Consider the following 21,713-nt stretch of genomic DNA (forward strand, 5'->3'; position numbering starts at 1 on the left):
TTAAGGTTTAAATATGTTAACTTTGAAAGACTGTTGAATCTCTGAATATAAAACCAAATTTACCTCTGTGTTCAGATCTTATTATTTGTATGGAAATTAGTTTCATTGAGGAGGTCTAGGAAACGTTATAGTATGCACATTCCGTGTATGCCTCCAGAAAATCTCATGAATTGTTCTTTGTAGATAATATTAACTAATAGTAAAAACATATTCCAATGTATAACATTTGTATAAGCTTGATACCTTAAGCACTGTGTGATTCCTGAATGCCAGCAACATGTGGTTTGTTCTTGTCTGTTTACACACATTGGCCTATTTTAACTTGACAATGGTAAGTCATAATTATAAAATAATTACCTCATAATTTTGAGATAATCAGTTATTATGAGTTACTATGTCAATGATGACATATTAAGTAATTATTATGAGAATTGTTATTATTATGAGGATCGTTATTTCATAATTCTGAGCTACTGTCATAATTTAGATAATATTTAATTAGCAAAAAAAATGTTTTATTGACGGAAATGGGCTTCCATATTAAAGAAAATTGTGAAGGAGTAAATAAAGGCTAAATGTTGTTTAATTACAGGATGACGCTACATTCACTATCGTTCGGTTTCCATTCGTTTCTAGCTAAACTTAATACTAGTTTAAGTAACTGTATTTCAAAATCAAAAACAACTAATCGTTTTGTTGTTCAGGTGATGAAATTAAAGGACCGAATATGCATTTAATTTATTTCCACCAATACAGTAATAAGTTAGTGTAAATAACAACTTTCTTTCATGTAGCCAGCGTGTGCACTCTGTACTAGCGCGCGAGAAGAACAGCCCACTAGCTACGACCGGCTACAGCGACTAGGCTTGTTAGCTAGCGAGTAACCAGACAGTTGGGGACAGTGACCTCGAAGATGGCTGCAGGTTCTGGCTCGTCAAGCGGCCACAGTCGTGGTTCGCCTGCTGCCCTGGAGTCCACTTTGGACCGACGATTTCAAGGAGTGTCAAACACAATGGATTCCATACAAGGACTATCAAACTGGTGCATCGAGAACAAGAAATACCACAGTCTTGTCGTGCGGTACTGGATGAAATGGCTGAGGAGATGTGAGTTGCTAATGTTGGCTAGCAATATAGCTGGTTGTATGATTAACCACATTTAGCTAGCTAGCGTCGCTAGTAGCTAACTTTGCTATGGTGCTACATACTCATGTGAACTAGCTACGCAGCCTAGTTAGCTAGGTAACACAATCATCTAGAATACAACGTGTGTTTTCTATGTACATGTGATGTAAATCACTGTCAACATACAATGTATCAAGCAACATACACTATTTAGTAAGCTTTTAAACGTTACCCAACGCAGGAATAAGGGGGAAGTAGCTAGCCAACTTATTGCCTAGCCAAGTTGTTATCAAGCTAATGCTGCGTAACTATGGGATAGGTAACTCCAACCAAACACGAATTTAATCCATTGACAATACTATGTTATGGTTAATGTAACGTTTACGGTTTTTAATACAGATTGTTAGTGTAAAAAGCATACTTTGTTAGCCACTCACTGTGCAGTAAAAAGAGGAATATGTGGGAATCTGACTGTCTCAGGAAATGTGTACATGTGTAGTTAATTTGAAAATGGTACTAGGCCTCATCAGATTTGCTTGCTTTACTAGGTACAGTAGTTGTTGATGGATCAAAACATTATCAGAGATCACAGACCAAAATACTGTCTGAGTTGATGTTGGCATAAACAAGCTGACGTTGCCGTCAGTATAAATCAGGTCAGGGCTGTAAGGCAAACAAAACTGCTAATAATGCAAACAAAACTGTTTGCTTAACTTACTCAAAAGTAGAAGTATTTCTCATTTAGGGAGCTTCAGATGTAGGCCTAAAGTATATGGGGTTGTACAGCAATGCTGATAATTGGATGCCTTGTTCCTTAGATCTTCTGGAGACAACGTAATGTGCTTTAACAGGGACTGTGTCGTTTTGAAACTAATTATCAAATGTATGTGCTCTGCGCGTGGGTAAATGTAAGTTGTTAATTTTGCTACAATTTATTGAAGTAGCTGTATTGTTATTGCTTGTTTTTGCTCAAGTCACAGTTTTGAGAGTGCATTTTCTAACATTCACTGACGCGTTAGATCTATTTTATGCATGTTGTTGTAAGATGAGCGCTAATAGAACCAAATAGAGCGCTAATTTGCATTGATGGATTTTAATTGCCAGCAGCATAACACCTTGTATCCAACAGCAGAGCACATAAAACTAAGCAGGGCCACTCGTGGTTTGTCTGTGAAAGGGAGACCAGATGCTACTGAAAGTGGTGTTGGAAACCCAGAAGAGGGCAATCATCCCTTTGGTCTTAATATCAAATCCCAATGCTCCTGTTCAGTGAAGGCGACATTGCTCTTTGTAGGAGTGTTGTCACTAATGACTGTTTTTGTAGATGAGTATTCTACCAATTATTCTGACAATGAATGGAGTTATTCAGAAAGAAATGCAAAAAAAAACAGTACTTTCTAAAAACGCAAATATACGCTAAGCATATCTTTTTTAGGGCCAATGTTGTTTTTTCCTACCTTGGAGATATTAATGAATCCATCCTTATTTCAAATGTTATATTCAGTAGAAGTGCATATTTTGCCGTGTTTATGTTTTGCTAATTGTGCCAATTCTATAGTTATTGGATGAAAACAGAATTTTTGATTACAACTTAGAGATAAAACCAACATAAAGTGTCTCAGTATGGTGTTGGGCTGCCTGAACAACTTCAATGCGCTTTGGCATTGATTCTGAGTTTCTGAAACTTTACTGCGGGATGTATAAGCCAATATGCTTAGTTCCAAAACACATAAAAACACACTTTTTGATCTTTTTTAATTCCTCATCTTCCCCTGTTTAAATTGGTCACTCCAGGGCCATACTAAACATTATTTGGCTTTACTGAAAGCCTAGAGCCAGTACATTGTAATCAATTATTATTTATTTTGGATGTCCTATGATGTCCTATGGTGTCCTATGATATTTAGGTTGTCAAAGCAAATTTCTTGGCCATCATTCCAAAATGACTCTAATACCAACAATATTGTCCACTGTTTTCTGTACCAAAGGAACTCCTTGAAGGCCTGCCTAAAAGTTTTTTTTCCGGCCAACCTAATGAGAAAAAATGCTCAGAATGGAGGCAATAATTTTTGACAGAATACTGTCCCCCAGTAAAAGGCAGGGGCTTCATCCAAGAAGAATAAAATGATCTGATGGGATACTACACTGTATTTATAGCCCCCCCCCCCCCCCCCCAACCATAATAGCTACATCTAAAATGCAGAACCATAAGCAGTGTTTGTAGTGCTACACTTCTCTGCTCCATGGGAAAAATTTTCAATTCTAAGGACATTACCTCTAAGAGTCAGGTTGATGGGCTGGTGTTGCATTCATCCCTTCTCCCTCTGTGACTATTCCCTAGTTTGTTGCTGTAAATGAGATGTTTTCTGTCAATTTAGATGGTAAAATAAAGTGAAATAAATTATGCTGAGCCAAAGTTTGTTGAGATACTCTGAACAGTATCTACTTCATGTGATAGTGTATTTTGAGACAATTATGATTTTGTAATCCACTACAAACCTATCACCAAGCCTGTCTACTTAATTAACTCAGTGGCTAGATATTCGGAACACACAAAATAATGCCATTGCGTGATTCTGACTGACTTAAGCCTTGTTCACACCAGGCACGGCAAACTTTGTGTTTCGGCAGAAGTCCATTCATTTCAGTAGAAAGCAACTGCACCACTGCTGCTAATCTACGTACTCGGCCATATTTAGATGCAGTACACCCTGTAGTCTGCATACCCTTAGTTCTTAAAGCTGTGTATTTCCACCTTTAGCATCAATGACAACGTGCAGTCTTTTGTAATAGTTGCCTGAGGCCCCGAATTCTTGCAGTTGGTGTAGCTGCATATTCATCTTCGCAAAATACCTCCAGGTCATGCAAAGTCTTTGGTCGTCTTGCATGAAATGCACATTTGAGATCTCAGAGTGGTTCGACGATACTACGGTCAGGAGACTGTGATGACCTCTTCAGAACCTTCAGCTTTTTCTGCTGTAACCACTGGAGGGTCAACTTGGCCTTGTGCTTAGGGTTATTGTTGTGCTGGAAAGTCCAAGAGCGTCCCATGCGCAGCTTTCATGCAGAAGAATGCAAATTGTCTGCCAGTATTTTCAGTGTATCCACGTGAGAGATAAACTCATTGACTATTCATACACAGACACTAAGTGCAATTTAAAAAGCCACAGGTGTGGGAAATTCACCTTTAATTGTCATTTTGACCTATGTGTGTCACCTTGTGTGTCTGTAACAAGGCTATGTAACATTCAAGGGTATGTAAACTTTTGATCAGGGCCATTTGGGTGATTTCTGTTATCATTATGATTTAAAAAGGATCCAAACAACCTCAGCTCCGGAAAGAATTAAGAGACCACTGCACCTTTTTCTTTCAATTCCAAAAAAGCTGAAAAGGAAGGTTTTGAGTGAGGAACAGAAGGGTTAAAATTAAGAGACCACTGCAAATTGAACGCTTCTGTTCGTCACTCAAAACCTTCTTTTTCAACTTTTTTGGAAATAACCCAGGATGTTTTGTCATTGTCCATCTGTAAAGTGAAGCGCCATCCAATCAACTTTGCTGAATCTGAGCAGACAATATATCCCTATACACTTCAGAATGAATCCGGCTTGTTCTGTCTTCTGTCACATCATCAATAAACACTAGTGACCCAGTGTCATTGGAAACAACGAATGCCCATTCCATCACACTGCCTCCACTGTGTTTTATAGATGATGTGGAATCCTTTGGATCATGAGCCGTTCCAAGCCTTCTCCATACTTCCCATCATTCTGGTACAGGTTGATCTTAGTTTCATCTGTATATGAATGGTTTACACCTTTTAGTGAACCCTCTTTTTGCTCTTGTGAACTCTTTGCTTTATGGTAGACTTGGATAATGATATGCTTACCTCATGGAAAGTGTTCTTCACTTGGCGCTAGATGTTGTGAAGGGGTTTTTCTTTACCATGTAAAGGATCCTACAATCTTCCACCACTGTTGTTTTCTGTGGCCGTCAGGCCTTTTTGTGTTGCAGAGCTCACCAGTGAGTATTTTTTTCTTCTCAGAATGTACCAAAGTGTTGATTTGGCCACTCCTAATGTTCCTGCTCTCTGATGGAATTTTCTTTTTTACAGCCTAAGGATGGCCTGTTTCACTTGCATTGAGAGCTCCTTTGACTGCCAGTTGTGGGTTCACAGCAGCAGCTTCCAAATGCGAATGCCACACCTGGAATCACCTCCAGAACTTTTACCTCCTTATTTGATGAATAAATAACGAAGGAATAACCCATACCTGTCCATGAAACAGCTTTTAAGTCAATTGTCCATTTTCTTTTGGTCCCTTGAAAAAGAGGGGGCTACAATTGTAATTCTTTAACCCTTCCTCCAATTTGGATGTGAGTACCATCAAATTCAAGCTGAGAGACTGCACTTTAAGTCTGTATTCATTATTTACTTAAATATATTTTGGTAAACAGCCAAAATAACAAAACCTGTGTAAGTGTCCAATTATTTCCAGACCTAACTGTACATGTTGTACTTATTGTGAAAACCATACTCATAGCTACAGTAATTCATTTAGCCAGCCTCAGCACTGCTCGTCATGATAGAATGAATGAGAATGTCTGATTTGGTCGTGACAGGGACATGACAAGTGCCAATGTGCCATTTTTTCAAAATAAAAGTATTTCGCAAAAAAACATTTTGAGGGGGTTAGTTTAACCCGTTTCTAATATTGAGGGTGACATGTCACCTATGCTCTTGGCAACTATAATGAAACCTACATTGAAAAATCTCCTGCTCGTCGGCTTGCAAGACACTAACAAAACAAGGCTCTCGTCCACAATTCGTAAGTTGTTTGTGTTAAGGTACTGTATGGTTATTTTATGTTGTGCTTTGTGTGAACAATGCTTTCCTCCTCATTCTCACACAGGCAGTGAAATCGCTTGCCATTGTGCTAGTGACAACGAGAGGCGGCAGAGATCATCCCTTGCTGTTTTGACCAGTCAGTTACTTACTTTAAGCTGGGAAAAGTAGCCTATTGCATTCAAGGGGAAAAAAGCATACCCAACATGCCAAACAGAACAGAGTAGTAAAGTTATCTCTTGCTAGTAGCTTTAATTAGGAGTCTGGGAGGCCATTCATGAACAGTTTTAGAAAATGGTTAATTGAAGGGTATTACTTGGGTTATTATTATGGAATAATGTAAAGCAAAGCATTGTTGAATAATTTTAAGAGAATACATTCAACATGCCAGAGAGACTGGTGTACAGGGAGGAAGTTTTTGCAATTAATTAAAAACATACTTGTAGCATTTCACGCTTCAAGCATATTGTTTTGAATGATTGAGGTTTATTCTAGCAGGTAAACAAGACGTGTGTAAGAGGGTCTTGCATTTGTCTTGCATTTCTCGTACAGTTCTGGGATGGCATCTTGAGAAAAATAGTTGGCTGAATCCATTACATACCGCTTGTCAAGCAAACGCATCATGTTTTTAAAACCCACTTTGGTAACCATGTTAATTGGTACCATGTCTTTGGCAATGTGAAATATTTTTGAATCTGTGATTTTTCTCTGCTGTTTGGAACCTTTCTTGTACGGTGGTTTTGCTTTGGACGGCATTGAGATGCTTTGCACTTGTCATACGAAGATTTGTGGTGCGGCCTTAAATTATCAAACACATTTGTTGTGTTGCCTCGTGTTGTGGCAACAATTGCCAGGCACTCTCGACAAAGTACCTGTTTTTGGTCAACATCATTCTGTCTGTAGCTGAAATATTTCCAAATAATTGACGATGTATTTCTTTTTGCAACCAAATTCTAAATTTCAGCCTTTTTTGCCTGTTCCTCGCTCATTTTGACCACCGCAAGCAGAGCCTGCATGTCAACCACGTGCAGCAACAAACTGTGTTTAAAATAATAATAATTAACTGTGTATCCAATAACCCATCATTTGCAGTATATTAAGTTATATCCGACATATAATGCTAGTTTTCCATTTGATAAAAATATATATTGTAGACTGATATATGTTTACCTTACTAAATTGCACATTCTGCGATTTGAATATTGCGGATGCGTACACCGCAATGTTGATGCTGAAATGATATATTGTGCAGCCCTAATCTAAACAATGTTTTTTAGTGTTTTCCATTTACTGCCACAAAGCATTTGTTATAATGAGGAGAGCAGAATGTTGGACAGGAATTTCTGTCATTGACTTATTGAACATGGCATCAGTTGTCCTGCCAGCTGGGACAACCAAACCCTGATGGCATTATAATACTGGGAAAATAAGCACATTTTGTTAACTTACACAAAAATTTTCTGTGTTTTGCCCTCATTTTTGTTTGGTAAAAAATCCAAGTGGCTGGTAAGATTTTTATATCCACCTGTGACTGAAGAAATCTTTTATCCCCTGGTCTAGACTAGGGCTGTCAAAATTCCTCAAAAAACACATAATATTCGAACATCTGGTTGCGTATGCGCATTTTGTCAATGACGCACATTACGTCAATAACAGGACAAATTAATACAAAGAGACATAAATAGACTACTTATACAAGAAGTTAAGTTTAAACATATTTGACAACGTATTACCTACACAAAAACAAGTAAATCAAATGATGACCAAGACCGCAGACCTCACGCTCGCTCAAGTACTTTCTCTCTCTCGCCCTCACGCTCTCTGCGCAATAACTGTTTAAAATGAACAACAATAAACACATTTTGAATGCTGATCAATAGTTTTGTGCAAGCAATATAAGGTCACGACTATTGTCCCAAATATAGCAGGCTTCATTCAGTGATTGAAACAAATATTAACATTAATTGAAGTTTCACAGTTGTAGAAGTAGACAAATGTCTTTCAAACTAACCTTTGTTGAGCTGAAATGAAGACAGATTCAGCAACTGCATGGCCTATTTCTCACTTAAAATGTTTTCAGAAACACGTTTCAGTGAACTATTTTTGTAAAATACGAGATTGTATTCTCAACGAGCCGCCATGACACTGTTGAAATTCTCGAGTAGCCAGACCCACATCACGCGTCCATCCAATCAGCTGCTGGTCAGGGGCGTGGAGCATCAACCATGGCTGTATGACGTTGCGACACCACGCTTCAGTTGTGTCGGACATATGGATCTGTACCGTCAGGCGCGCTAGCGCGCCCACTCGCAAAGCAGACAGCCAGACAACCTCTGCTACCGCGAATGTTTTTTCCCACATAAAAAAAAAAACATTTTAATGTTAATTTTCCCCTTTGAAATTCGTTTTTTAAAAACTATTCGACTATATATCTAGACATTCTAATATTGATTTTATTTTCAATGTTTTATGAATTTATGTGAAAAGTCTGCACTGGGCCTAATTGCTACCATGTGTACCCTTTAGGGCCATGGCTGTTACAAATAAGTCCATCTCATACATAACAATCGGCCAGTATCGATACAAATTTTTTGTAATTTCTGTATGTTTGTGCCCTGGCATACAGTGGGTATACAAAATAATCACCCCCCTTTAAAATAATCACATTTTGTTGCTTTGCAGCCTGAAATGAAGTCAGACAGTTTTTGTTTCATTCAGCTGTATTTACTCTTATAACATCGAAGTGAAACATATAACACCAACATGTCATAAAACAATTATAAAACATAATCACTGAGTTGGAAAAAGGATCACCCCCTTGTGTCAGTGCTTTGTTGAATCACCTTTTGCTCTAATTACAGCCTTTAGTCTGTTGGGATGACTCTACTAACTTTGCACATCTAGACATTTGAATATTTGACCACTCTTCTTTGCAGAACTGCTCAAGTTCAGTTCAATTTGATGGTGACTGTTTGTGGAATGCTTCAAGTCATTCCACAGATTTTCAGTGGGGTTTAAGTCCGGGCTCTGACTAGGCCATGCAAGGAAATTCACCCTTTTCTCCTTCAACCACTTTGGTCAGTTTTGCTGTGTGCTTTGGGTCATTGTCATGTTGGAAGGTGAATCTTCTTCCCATTGACAACTTTCTGGCAGAGAACAGTAGATTGTCCTCAAGAATTTGACAGTATTTTGCCCTACCCATTTTCCCTTCTATCCTGACAAGTGCTCCAGTCCCTGCTGCAAAGAAACAACCCCATAACATATTAGCACCTCTATGCTTTACTGTACGGAATGGTGTTATTTGGATGGTAAGATGTATTGGATTTTCGCCAGACATTGTTTGGCGTTGAGGCCAAATAATTCAATTTTAGTCTAATCTGAGCATAACCACCTTTTTCCACGTGGCCTTAGAATCTTCAAGGTGCTTTCTGGCAAAGCTCAGTCGTGACTGCATGTGGCCTTTCTTGAGGAGTGGCTTTTTTCATGCAACCCTCCTATACAAGCCACATTTGTGGAGAATTTGTGATATTGTTGTCACATGCACACAATGACCACACTTTGTCATGAGTTCCTGCAACTGCTTCAGAGTTGCTGTAGGCCTCTTGGTAGCCTCTATAAACAGTTTTCTCCTGGCTCTTTCATCCAGTTTGGAGCGACGTCCTGACCCAGGGAGGGTCTGTGTTGTACCAAATATCTTCCACTTCTTAATAATAGACTTCACTGTGCTTCTAGGCACTGATAAAGCCTTTGAATTTATTTTGTATCCATCTCCTGACTTGTGCCTGTCCACAACTTTATCCTGGAGATCTTTTGACAATGCCTTGCCACTCATAGTTGATTGTTTTCTTCAGTTGCACTACCAAGGACTGAAATGCTTCAGGAAAAGCTTGTTTCACGCTGAGCTAATCAAAATGACCACAGCTGATCACAGTTGAAAGTCAATTGGCTGTGTGTGCTATTGAGAAGGTGATTATATTTTAAATATTTTAATGTAATGATAAATGATATGATAATTAATTCATATTCTCTGTCATTATACAATGCCTTGATATAAATGTAGTAAATAAAGTATTAGACAGCAACAGAGAGAACTTGCGGCACAAAAAAATTATAAAATAAAACTTTAAAAGACTACATATTGGATGCCATTTCAGACAAACACAATTGGTCTGAAATTGGCTGATTTTAAATCAATATGGGTATGTATCTGGCGTATAGCTGGCTGATTATATATTGGCACATCCCTAATCTCCAGATTTAGTGTTTAAAATGTAAATTTTCTGTTATTTGTAAGTAATAAAAAGTATTACAATTTTGATTTAGGAACTAAGGTTCAAAATATATTAATGGTCATGACATTTCCTGAAAAATACACAAATATATTATAAATTGTGCACATGGGGTTTATTCATCTGTACAAGTAAAATGTCTAGACAAATGGTAAGACAGTGCAACCTTTTTTTATAACAGGCAGCTGTGGCCTTATGTGTGGGAGGCCCTGGACAGGGCCCAACATGCAGGAAATCAAAGGGACACCCACCAACCGCAACCAACTGCATTGATTGATTGATTGATAGGTGTTTTTTCTATGTGACAGTAATGGGGCCCACTTTGCTCCTGGAAACTTTCAGTGCTTAAAGGGATAGTTTGAGGAGTCCACTGAACTTGAGCTAGCTAATTTTAGCTGTGCTAGATGATGTTTGCAGCTTAATTTTGCAGCACCAACTAATGTTGGCTGTGATAGCTCAAGGTCTGAAATATATACGGTGGGGAGAACACATTTGATACACTGCCGATTTTGCAGGTTTTCCCACTTACAAAGCATGTAGAAGTCTGTACATTTTATCATAGGTACTCTTCAACTGTGAGTGAAGAGTATCCAGAAAATCACATTTTATGATTTTTAAGTAATTAATTTGCATTTTATTGCATGACATAGGTTTTAACTTAATATTTGGTACAGAAACCTTTGTTTGCAATTACAGAGATCATATGTTTCCTGTAGTTCTTGAGGTTTGCCCACACACACTGTAGCAGGGATTTTGGCCCATTCCTCCATACAGACCTTCTCCAGATCCTTCAGGTTTCGGGGCTGTCGCTGGGCAATATGGACTTTCAGCTCCCTCCAAAGATTTTCTATTGGGTTCACGTCTGGAGACTAGCTAGGCCACTCCAGGACCTTGAGATGCTTCTTACGGAGCCACTCCTTAGTTTCCCCGGCTGTGTGTTTCGGGTCCTTGTCATGCTGGAAGAACCAGCCACGACCCATCTTCAATGCTCTTACTGAGGGAAGGAGGTTGTTGACCAAGATCTTGCGATACATGGCCCAATCAATCCTCCCCTCAATACGGTGAAGTCGTCCTATCCCCTTTGCAGAAAAGCATCCCCAAAGAATGACGTTTCCACCTCTATGCTTCACGGTTGGGATGGTTCTTCTTCCTCCAAACATGGCGAGTGGAGTTTAGAGCAAAAAGCTCTATTTTTGTCTCATCAGACCACATGACCTTCCTCCTCTGGATCATCCAGATGGTCATTGACAAACTTCAGACTGGACATGCGCTGGCTTGAGCAGGGGGACCTTGCGTGCGCTACAGGATTTTAATCCATGACGGCGTAGTGTGTTACTAATGGTTTTCTTTGAGACTGTGGTCCCAGCTCTCTTAAGGTAATTGACCAGGTCCTGCCGTGTAGTTCTGGGCTGATCTCTCACCTTTCTCACGATCATTGGTGCCCCACGAGGTGAGATCTTCCATGGAGCCCCAGACCGAGGGAGATTGACCGTCATCTTGAACTTCTTCCATTTTCTTATAATTGCACCAACAGTTGTTGCCTTCTCACCAAGCTGCTTGCCTATTGTCCTGTAGCCCATCCCAGCCTTGTGCAGGTCTACAATTTTATCCCTGATGTCCTTACACAGCTCTCTGGTCTTGGCCATTGTGGAGAGGTTGGAGTCTGTTTGATTGAGTGTGTGGACAGGTGTCTTTTACACAGATAACACATTCAAACAGGTGCAGTTAATACAGGTAATGAGTAGAGAACAGGAGGGCTTCTTAAAGAAAATTTTACAGGTCTGTGAGAGCCGTAATTCTAACTGGTTGGTAGGTGATCAAATACTTATGTCATGCATTAAAATGCAAATTAATTATTTAAAAATCATACAATGTGATGTTCTGGATTTTTGTTTTAGATTCCATCTATCACAGTTGAAGTGTACCTATGATAAAGATGACAGGCCTCTACATGCTTTGTAAGTAGGAAACGCTGCCAATTTTTCTGGTAATCAAATACTTGTTTTCCCCACTGTGCTTTTAGTGGATTTCCTGTTCCACACTGCACAAAATGACCCCACCAACATAACAGGCATGAACATTAACTGTTTTCTATCGAGCAAGTGTTCAGTTCTAGCTGTTCAAGCTGTTTAGCAGAGGAACACAAAAGTAGTGGTTAGATCGCTAAGTTTACTATCATGCTGGTGGCAAGCTAGCCAGCTAACATTAACAACACTTAAATGTGATGGGAAGAGCTCTGCTTTTTGTGGCAACCTAATCAACATCAAACTTCAATCCTATTGTCTTTGTCCTTGTGACTTGTGAGCTGAATTATGTATACTGAGCAGCTTGTAAAGCAACCAGTTTAGGCATCCATTAAAGAATGCAAAAAAACACTAAATGAGCAGATTCATTATATGCAAATAATGTTGCTGCTTTAATGGTGGAATAAAGATAAATATAATGGTGCTGGCTGTTGTTAACATTCCAAGCTAATTTTTTTAATTGTTTTGCCTGGCACTGCTATTCGTACATTTTATGACATAATGATAATGGCAATGTTATGTTCTACAAAGTTTGTGCAAACTTTAGCAATGTCATTAATATTTCCAATCCCCTTTAGTGTTGTTTAGACTGTAATTTGACTATTTAAAGGAAATATATTAACAGATAATGAGCTGTCAGGCTGCCATGAATTGTTTGTTTACATTACATTTTACTGTTGTAAAGCACTGAGAGCATGTGTTAGTTACAAATGCAGATGCTACTGGTGATGTAATGAACTTCCTCTTATAATGAAAACACAGGCAGGCAATTAGTGGACTGAGCTGTTTCTTAGTTTACTTTGTGAATTAGCCCCTACTGGGGGAGTGTGCTTATGGTGTTTTGAAGGTTTGGTTTAATGAGGCTGAATCTTGGTGTGGACAAAACTTTGAAGTCTTGCCCACAACCAGCTGTTTCCACCTGAATCATAAGACGTTGATAGCTGTACTATTAGTGAGGTTGCTACTGATAGAAGTTTTGAGGTTTTAAGATTTATCCCTTCCTCTAATTATATACAGGCTCCTTAAAATGAACATGTAGATACTGCGGCTGTCAATCACTATTTTAGTTTCCTGGAATTGTCAATACTATTATTATTTCATCAGTGGCTTAATGCAACACCCAATTTTGATAACTCGTTTATGATAGATGTTATACATTTCGACTAGTCTATTAAACAGGACATCAAGCAGGGAAAATAAATTGGTGTTGGAGACAGCGCTAGTACCTACCTAGGCCAATGATACAGCATGGGTATGAGGAAGAATGTTAGTTAGCTTGTAAGCTAGTCTGCCCCACTAGGATTACGATTGACTAAATTACTGATGTATAGTAGAGCTATTCGCCAACATTTGTCCCGAGTTGGACGACTGTCAGCAAAAGTGGCAATGCATCTGGCCATCAAGCATCATAGATCGGACTGCATTTGTAGTAAGTCTCTTTTTGTAGAAAGTTAGCACCAAAACTAGCATTACCAATTTGTACCGTGGACCCATAAACTTACTACCAGTTCACCATTCCATATATGGGCAAACAAAGATATTACTTTTTGACATTAATTAAGTGTATTTCAAAACCAGCCATGTATTACATGGTGGTGTAAAGAATGGGGGACTGAAGTGTTGATTTTAGCTGCAGATGCTAATTAAAACTGCAGACTCTTTCTACTGCAATCCAGTTGATGTGCCTTGGGGTGTGTTCCCTCCTCTGCTTCTTTAAGTCAAAAAGCATCTCCTTTGTTTGTTGACAATGAGGGAGATGTACAGTAGTTGTGCTAGCACTGCAGTGCTATTTTGCTTACCTCCTCCCTGTAGAGCACAGGTGTCGAACCGGTTCCACAAAGGGCCGAGTGTCTGCAGGTTTTTGGTTTTTCCTATAAATTGGTTCCTAGTTCATACCTACACAACCAGGTGAGGGTAGAAACTAACCAATCAGTGACCTAATTAACCAATCAAGTACAAGGAGAGAGCAAAAACCTGCAGACACTCGGCCCTCCGTGGAACCGGTTTGACACCTCTGCTGTAGAGAGTCATTGGTATCAGGGCTACAACCAAGCATGATCTATTATGCTTTAAACAGGGTTTTTCCTTTCTGAAGGTGGTACCTAGGGGTGGGATGATATGAGAATTTCATGCCACGATTATCCTGGCCAATATTTTTCTGATTAAGAACAATCCCAATAACAACTCTGGTTTCTAGCTTAAAACGGCTGATCGCATATTCTTTCATTACATTAATATTGTTCTGGTTCATTAAAAAAGCCATTACAATATAAGGTTTTTAATAATAATTAATAGTATAATAACATGTAAATCTCTAAATGTATGTGGTTGCCAGCTTCATTGACAATACATTGCAGAGGATGTTTAATGGCATTTAGAATTGCCATTTGTACTGCATTTGAGCCCCAAATGTTTTGTGATCCTAGCAACGCCTCTGGTCACATCTGTAACATACATTATATTTAATACAAGTAAATGTTCTGCCCTCCTCTATTTGGGCTTCTTGTTAGATGCTAACTGCATTTCATAGTACTATAGTTGTACTTGTTCAATGACAATAAAGTTGAATCTAATCAAAAAAATATTGATACCAATTAAATAAAACTAGTATTCAGGAACACTTTGGTGACTGGCAAGAGATTTTTCAAGTCACTTATCTGAGGATCAGGGGTGACAATAAATTTCATTTCTTACGGGTACTGACGTGTGGGTCCGTTCACTTCGGTGCGCATTTTATGTGCCTTATTAGCTAAGGACAGGCCTATTTGATGTGTCGGTTCTTTATAATAACTTTATAATTCATGATAATAGCTCCCTGTTATGTTGTGCGCATTATGTATTGTGTAGAACATGCAGATCAGTAATGTTATTTTGGCCTGCGAAAATGATATTCTATTTATTTTCTCTTGTCATTTTCAGTAGGAAAGCATTAACAATTAGCCTACAATATAAGCAAAATTATAATTACAAAGAGATATACGTTTAATGATTTATATCCTATTCATATTTTCTACAATTTACGGTTGGTTAACAAGGTTTTTTCTGTGTGCATCTCTCGTAGCTGCATGTCTTCTAGGATAAATATCATTGGTTTGTTTGAACTCAACATTGTTTAAACAGCTTATTGTCTGCGGTAATGGAATTACCAGGTATTTACATATAGTGGGAAGTGGAGATGTAATGGGAATCTTTTTTTTTTGTGAGCTACTAAGTGTAGTGGTTAGGACTGTTGTAAGGAATTGGAAAACTATTTTAGTCTTTATATCCTTACAATACAAGCCCAACTCATGACTACATTTAAGAATTAAATTGTTTTTATTGTAATTGACCATATTCTTCTATTCACGCTAGCAGAGCCATTCTGCTTCATCGACCATACATTGCAGAGGATGTTTGGTGGCATAGTATAATGTGAGATGAGATGTGTGCTCTATTTAATAAAACAAGCAGTCAAGGAAACTGGCAGAACTTTTTCTAGTCACTCGTGAGGATTATCCCGATTTTACGATTATCCCGATTATGGAATTTCTCCACGATTTCATATATTCCATCACGATTGGTTCTAAAATCGTCTATCGTCCCATGCCTAGTGGTACCTCAACCCCCGCTACCATGTGCTCTACTGGTCGCCCCTCTGTGATATAACTATTATAGTGTTAAACCTGGCCTGTTGTCCATGTCTGCTTGAGCAGCTAATACACAATACTGTCCTTCCTAATACAATCTCAAACAAAAACATGCAATAAATCTATTATTTACAAATCAGCATGTTACATATTAGAATATTTTTTTTAACTTATGTAGGATATTTTCCTTGTGTTTTTTGTTTTAGTTTTTTTGTTCTCTGCCTTTCCAGGAATAGAATACATTTTATTGGATTTAAGTGCATCCAGCCTATAGTTTCTGCTTGGCTATTTTCCTTAGCCCCCATTCATTATTTCTAAGCCACCCGAAAACATTTAGCCATTGAGCCTATGTTTATTAGAATATCAAGGAATCACAAAAAAAATGAAATCACTCATCAAGCCTTATAATTGAAAGTTCCTCAGAGTTGAAGGCCTATATATTACAGCCTTGTAGCGTTGTTTGATTGGTCCATCCTTGCCTTGACGCCACATCTTTTGTCCCTTTTTCTCAACGTATTTCAGCTGTAGACTACTTGGCTATGCTGCTTGCGCTCATCCAGTGTCTTCATGTTCATATATTTATACTGTTAGTGACTTAAATATGTTAATTGTAATTGTATTTTTACACTATATTCCATATAAAAGGTTGTTGGGCACAGTAGTCTACATACCCTAATCTAATCATCTTTTCACCAGTCATATTTGTCTCTCAAACTCTATTGAAAAAAATCTGTTATTCTACTAGACGTCATCTGAAATGTTAACAAATGTTATACAGACAGGATGTCGTTCATGCGTTAAGTTTTATTTAAATATTTTGACTTGCTTGGGTGTAAAAGAACTAGGTTCCACTTGTTTATCCAATGTTACTCATCTCCGCGACATCAGAACCGGTAAGGTGCTGTGTGCAGGGTTGACGGATTATTGACTGTAAACCATAAAATCTGTAGAAAAGCTATATTTTCAATACAACCTTGTCTGTAAATTGACCTGCCCAAGCTCATTAAAAATAGCCTACCTGTCTGGCAATGTCCTCCTATGGTCACATTCACTGCAGTATATTGCTGGTAGGGTATTTAGCGTATGAGCACAAAATAGTTTTACCATGCTGACACACCGAGGCAGTGCAAGATTTTGGGAAGGCGGTCGCCTTTGAGTTTTGTATGCAGGAAAATCCCTATTTATAGCCTTTATGATTTCAATATTTAATTTAAGCCCAAAGAACAACAACTTATGTTCTATGCTCTCATGAATCAATACAAAACATACCCAAGATAAACATTGAAAATCTAATCACTATAGAGAGATGCAGAAGGGTAAAAAATTCATTGAAAAACCAACATACAGTGTCTCACTATGGTGTTGTGCAACCACGAGCCTCCAGAACAGCTTCGATGTGCGTGATACAATTAAGCATTTAACATCCTATCATGCTCCATGGCATGTATATAAATGCTGAGCAGGTCCAGTTGACCTCGATTTTGGATCAAGATGGCAAGAGGTAAGTATCTAATTGACTTGAAAGATAATCAATTCCTGGGTCTTCGAAAGAAGGTTCATTGTTGGGTGTCTTCCTGTATGACAATGCCCCATCCACAGAGCACGAGGGGCCACTGAATGGTCTGATGAGCATGAAAATGTTGTGAATTATATGCTATGGCCTACGCAGTCATAAGATCTCAACCCAATTGAATACATGGTTGATTTGGGACCGACAGGTGGGGGGAGGTGGGGGGAGGTGGGGGGTTGGGAGAAATGGGTGCTGTCAGTCGTATCTCTGGTGGCCCTTGCACCCTCCATCTCCTGGCAATCTTCTACCTCCATCTTGCAGCCTTCTCTGGTCCATCTTCCTTGTTTCTGGCCTCAGCCCCGAGATACTGCCTGGGAGCCTAGGAGGTATCTGAGGGCTCCCAGGCAGTATCTTGGGGCTGAGGTACGACGTTGTTTATATGTAACTTTTAAAAATTCAAAAAATTTCAGGACGAGTATGTATACTGTAGCTATGTGATTAATATCTGTTCTATGAAAATACCCCCAAAGTCTTTTTTCTCTTGCTCTCCCAAATGTTTGCTTTGTTTATATCTTTCTATCTGCCTCCTTTAGTCGAGAAATGAAAAACTCAGACTTATGATGACAGAGGTTAGTGCAACAGGGCAGTATTCACTAGGACATGTTACTTTGAGTTTTCTTGTGCACTGAAGCAATGGTGGTCTCTTTGAAGCAAGTGTGAACTACAGCTGAAGACGGACAGGTTATATTTGTCGGTGCAGATGCATGCCAGCTGATTGGCACACCCTGTAGACAACCGAAGATGCCGGGTAGCAATCAATAGCGCCTGTTCTCCGGGAGAATCACATGATTCTGCAGTTTGTGACTTAGAACAAAATCTGACTGATAATTTTTCACTGGCGTTTCCTCCGTTTAGTTGAGTATTTGCACTGCAAATTAACCGTATCAAACAAAATGCAGCAGTAGTATCCACAGACTACACACTAGGCTATGGGATTCATTTTTTTCAATTTTAGAAGTTGTGCATGTGGTTATATATTTATCTATCTGCTAAGTCTTTGTTTCTTGGCTATTTATACTGTTCACAGGATTGGTGTTTTTTCAATGTTCGAGTTTTAACTGCCACTGTTCATGAATCTGAATCAAGGAAATCTGATTCAGGTTAGCATATACATTCTCCCAGACGCAAGTGGATGAGCCTCGGTTATGACGGGAACTTCCTCACTCCTAAAGTGGCAGCTGAAAGATTTTTTTTCACAAATCTTTTAAGAAATTGAGCAGTATACTACATTATGGTGCGAGTGACAACCCTCCAATGTTTTAGACTCGAGCTGCACCTTGCAAACTGTAGGCTGTTAAATGTTTAATGATGACATTTTCATTCAGTTAGCATATTACTTACTCATGCCTATGATCTGATCTTTAAAGTGTTCTGTTCTTTAAATGTGTTCTACCCAGTATTTGTCTGCTTTATGATAATTGTTATTCATAATTGCCATTGCAATATCTAGCCAAACTATTATAATTAGCTATATATATATATATATATATATATATATATATATATATATATATATATATATATATATATATATATATATATATATATATATATATATATATATATATATATATATATATATATATATATATATATATATATATATATATTTTATCCAACTTGCGTAGCCCTATTGTTCACCTTGTCTAGTAAGGAGGAATCCTTTGGCATTATGCAGCTGTATTTTCTGGTTTTCCAACTCCAGAAACTTATTATGAAACTGGTATACATCTCAGGAAAGCTTGTATTCTATAATTATGTAAAATTACATCATAACGTAAAATATGCAAACATATTTTCCCCTAATGTGATTTAATGTGATCTGTCTATGAAATCAGAAAGTTGTGTTGTAATGCGTCATAGCTGAATGTTCTGGGAACTGAAGATGGGGATGTAACACTTGTTCTCTAGCATCACAGCCACTGAGGTATGAAGAGAGCATTGCCTGTATGAAGACAGCATTGCAGTCTGCATTATGTAATCAACAAATTTTCCTTACTTTATTATAACTATGACATTTTGAGAAATGTCCCAATTTTCATTATTGAACAATATATAGACTGATCAGCCATAACATTATGACCACCTGCCTAATATTGTATAGGTCCCCCTTTTGCGCCAAAACAGCTTTGACCCGTCAAAGCATGGACTCCACTAGACCTCTGAAGGTGTGCAGTGGTATCTGGCTCCAAGACGTTAGCAGAAGATCCTTTAAGTCCTGTAAGTTGCGAGGTGGGGCCTCCATGGATTGGACCCGTTTGTTCAGCACACAGATGCTTGATTGCTCGATTTTGCTGAAAGAGGCCAATGCCTTCAGGGAATACCGTTGCCATGAAAGGGTGCACATGGTCTGCAACAATGCTGACATCGGTGGTATGTGTAAAAGTAACATCCACATGAATGGCAGGACCCAAGGTTTCCCAGGAGAACATTTTCCCAAATACATCACACTTTCTCTGCCGGCTTGTCTTATTCCCATAGTGCATCCTGATGCCATGTGTTCTCCGGGCAAGCGACACACACGCCCCAGCCATCCACATGATGTCAAAGGAAATGTAATTCATCAGACCAGGCCACCTTCTTCCATTGCTACATGGTCCAGTCCTGATGCTCATGTGCCCATTGTAGGCACTTTCAGCAGTGGACTGGGGTCAGCATGGGCACCCTGACTGGTCTGCGGCTACGCATCCCCACACGCAACAAACTGCGATGCACTGTGTTCTGACACCTTTCCATCAGTAATACCATTAGCTTTTTCATCAATTTGAGCTACAGTAGCTTGTCTGTTGGATCGGACTGCACAGGTCCCCACATGCATCAATGAGCCTTGGCCCTCCATGACCCTGTCGCTGGTTCACCGCATTTCCTTCCTTGGACCACTTTTGATAGGTACTGACTACTGCAGACCGGAAAGAGGGCTGCAGTTTTGGAGATGCTCTGACCCAGTTGTCTAGTCATCACAATTTGGCCCTTGTCAATGTCGCTCAGATCCTTATGCTTGCCTATTTTTCCTGCTTGTAACACATCAACTTTGAGGAGAGAATGTTCACTTGCTGCCTAACATATCCCACCCACTGACAGGTGCCTTGATAATGAGATTATCAGTGTTATTCACTTCACCTGTCAGTGGTCATAATGTTATGGATAATCGGTGTATATCATAGTAATTTGTTGCTTTGGGTGAATTGCAGCTTTTAGACAAACGTTGATTCATTCTGTTACTTGGCCTTTTTATTAATGTTTTCATGATGTAAAAGTTAATCCAATGGTCTTTCTCGAAGATGTTTATAGTTACATACATATTGTTATTTTTCTATCTGTTTTTGCCGGACTTTGTAAGCGGAACCGGCCAAGAAGAGCGAATATCTCTTACTGAGTGATTGACTGACTGCCCTTTGTTAAATAGCGTAGTGGTTAGAGAAGTGGACCTGAAAACTATAGGTCTCGTGTTCGTATCTCTTCACAGTCAAAGCATCGTATGCATTATGAATTAATCTGTATAGACAAATTTCACTGGCTAAAACCTTCAGTATCTGCATTATAGTAAGCCTGAAATAAAACCGTTTACGGTTATATTGCGACTGGATTTTCGAAGTGCGCGTCCGTGCATGTGTTTTTTGGTCAGGATAGATGTGGTGGGAGTGGTCAGCAAAAGTGATGAGTACTGAATAGCCCAGGCAAAAGAGACAGCTATTGGCCAGGCCACTCACTCTGCAACCAGTAAACATACCGTTAGTGTGCCTTCAGTAGTAGTTTTGGGTTTTTGAACACACTTAAACTCCACAGAAAAGGTGGAGATTGGATCCCATAAATGAGACATTTGTTGTTCTAACTTCGAACAAAACAAATTGCTCCTGTAAATTGCTTTGGATAAAGGTGTCTGCTGAATTACTAAGTATAACATTTCAAATGGGCAGGAAGTAATGTCAGAGAACAGGGGAGAGCTAGTCAATGCAGTGTTTGTGTGGCAAGTCCCTTGTGTGGTAAGGGACTTGGCTACATGCTGCCATCACAACAACCTCTCCCTCAACATCTGTTAGACTAAGAAGATGATCATGGACTTTAGGGAGCCATCTCCCCTCCGTGCAAGGCATCTACCATGTGCATTAACTTAGGGTAACACAGAACATCGTAAAAATGTTGCTATTTTTTTTTATATCTCAATGTTTACTGCATACATGTTGCATGCCATGTCACAATAATTGCACTGTTCATAACCACTCTATGTTATTCAGTATG

The 21,713-nt window shown here is 38.9% G+C and overlaps 1 protein-coding gene across 3 annotated transcripts in view; it reads left to right on the forward strand.

Annotated features, from left to right (window-relative positions):
• Positions 1-612: 612 nt before the first annotated feature.
• Positions 613-21,713, forward strand: part of rprd2a (regulation of nuclear pre-mRNA domain containing 2a) — a 41,056-nt gene continuing 19,955 nt past the window's right edge. For all 3 annotated transcript variants that reach the window (XR_002197338.3, XR_827461.4, XM_010865508.4), the window contains exon 1: positions 613-1,106. Coding sequence is in view for 1 of the 3 variants with exons in the window: in XM_010865508.4 (XP_010863810.3) it covers positions 914-1,106 (193 nt within the window). In the remaining 2 variants the exon portion in view is untranslated. The remainder of the gene's footprint in view (positions 1,107-21,713) is intronic.

This window comes from Esox lucius, chromosome 10 (assembly GCF_011004845.1).
Source record: "Esox lucius isolate fEsoLuc1 chromosome 10, fEsoLuc1.pri, whole genome shotgun sequence".
Classification (NCBI taxonomy): Eukaryota; Metazoa; Chordata; class Actinopteri; order Esociformes; family Esocidae; genus Esox; species Esox lucius.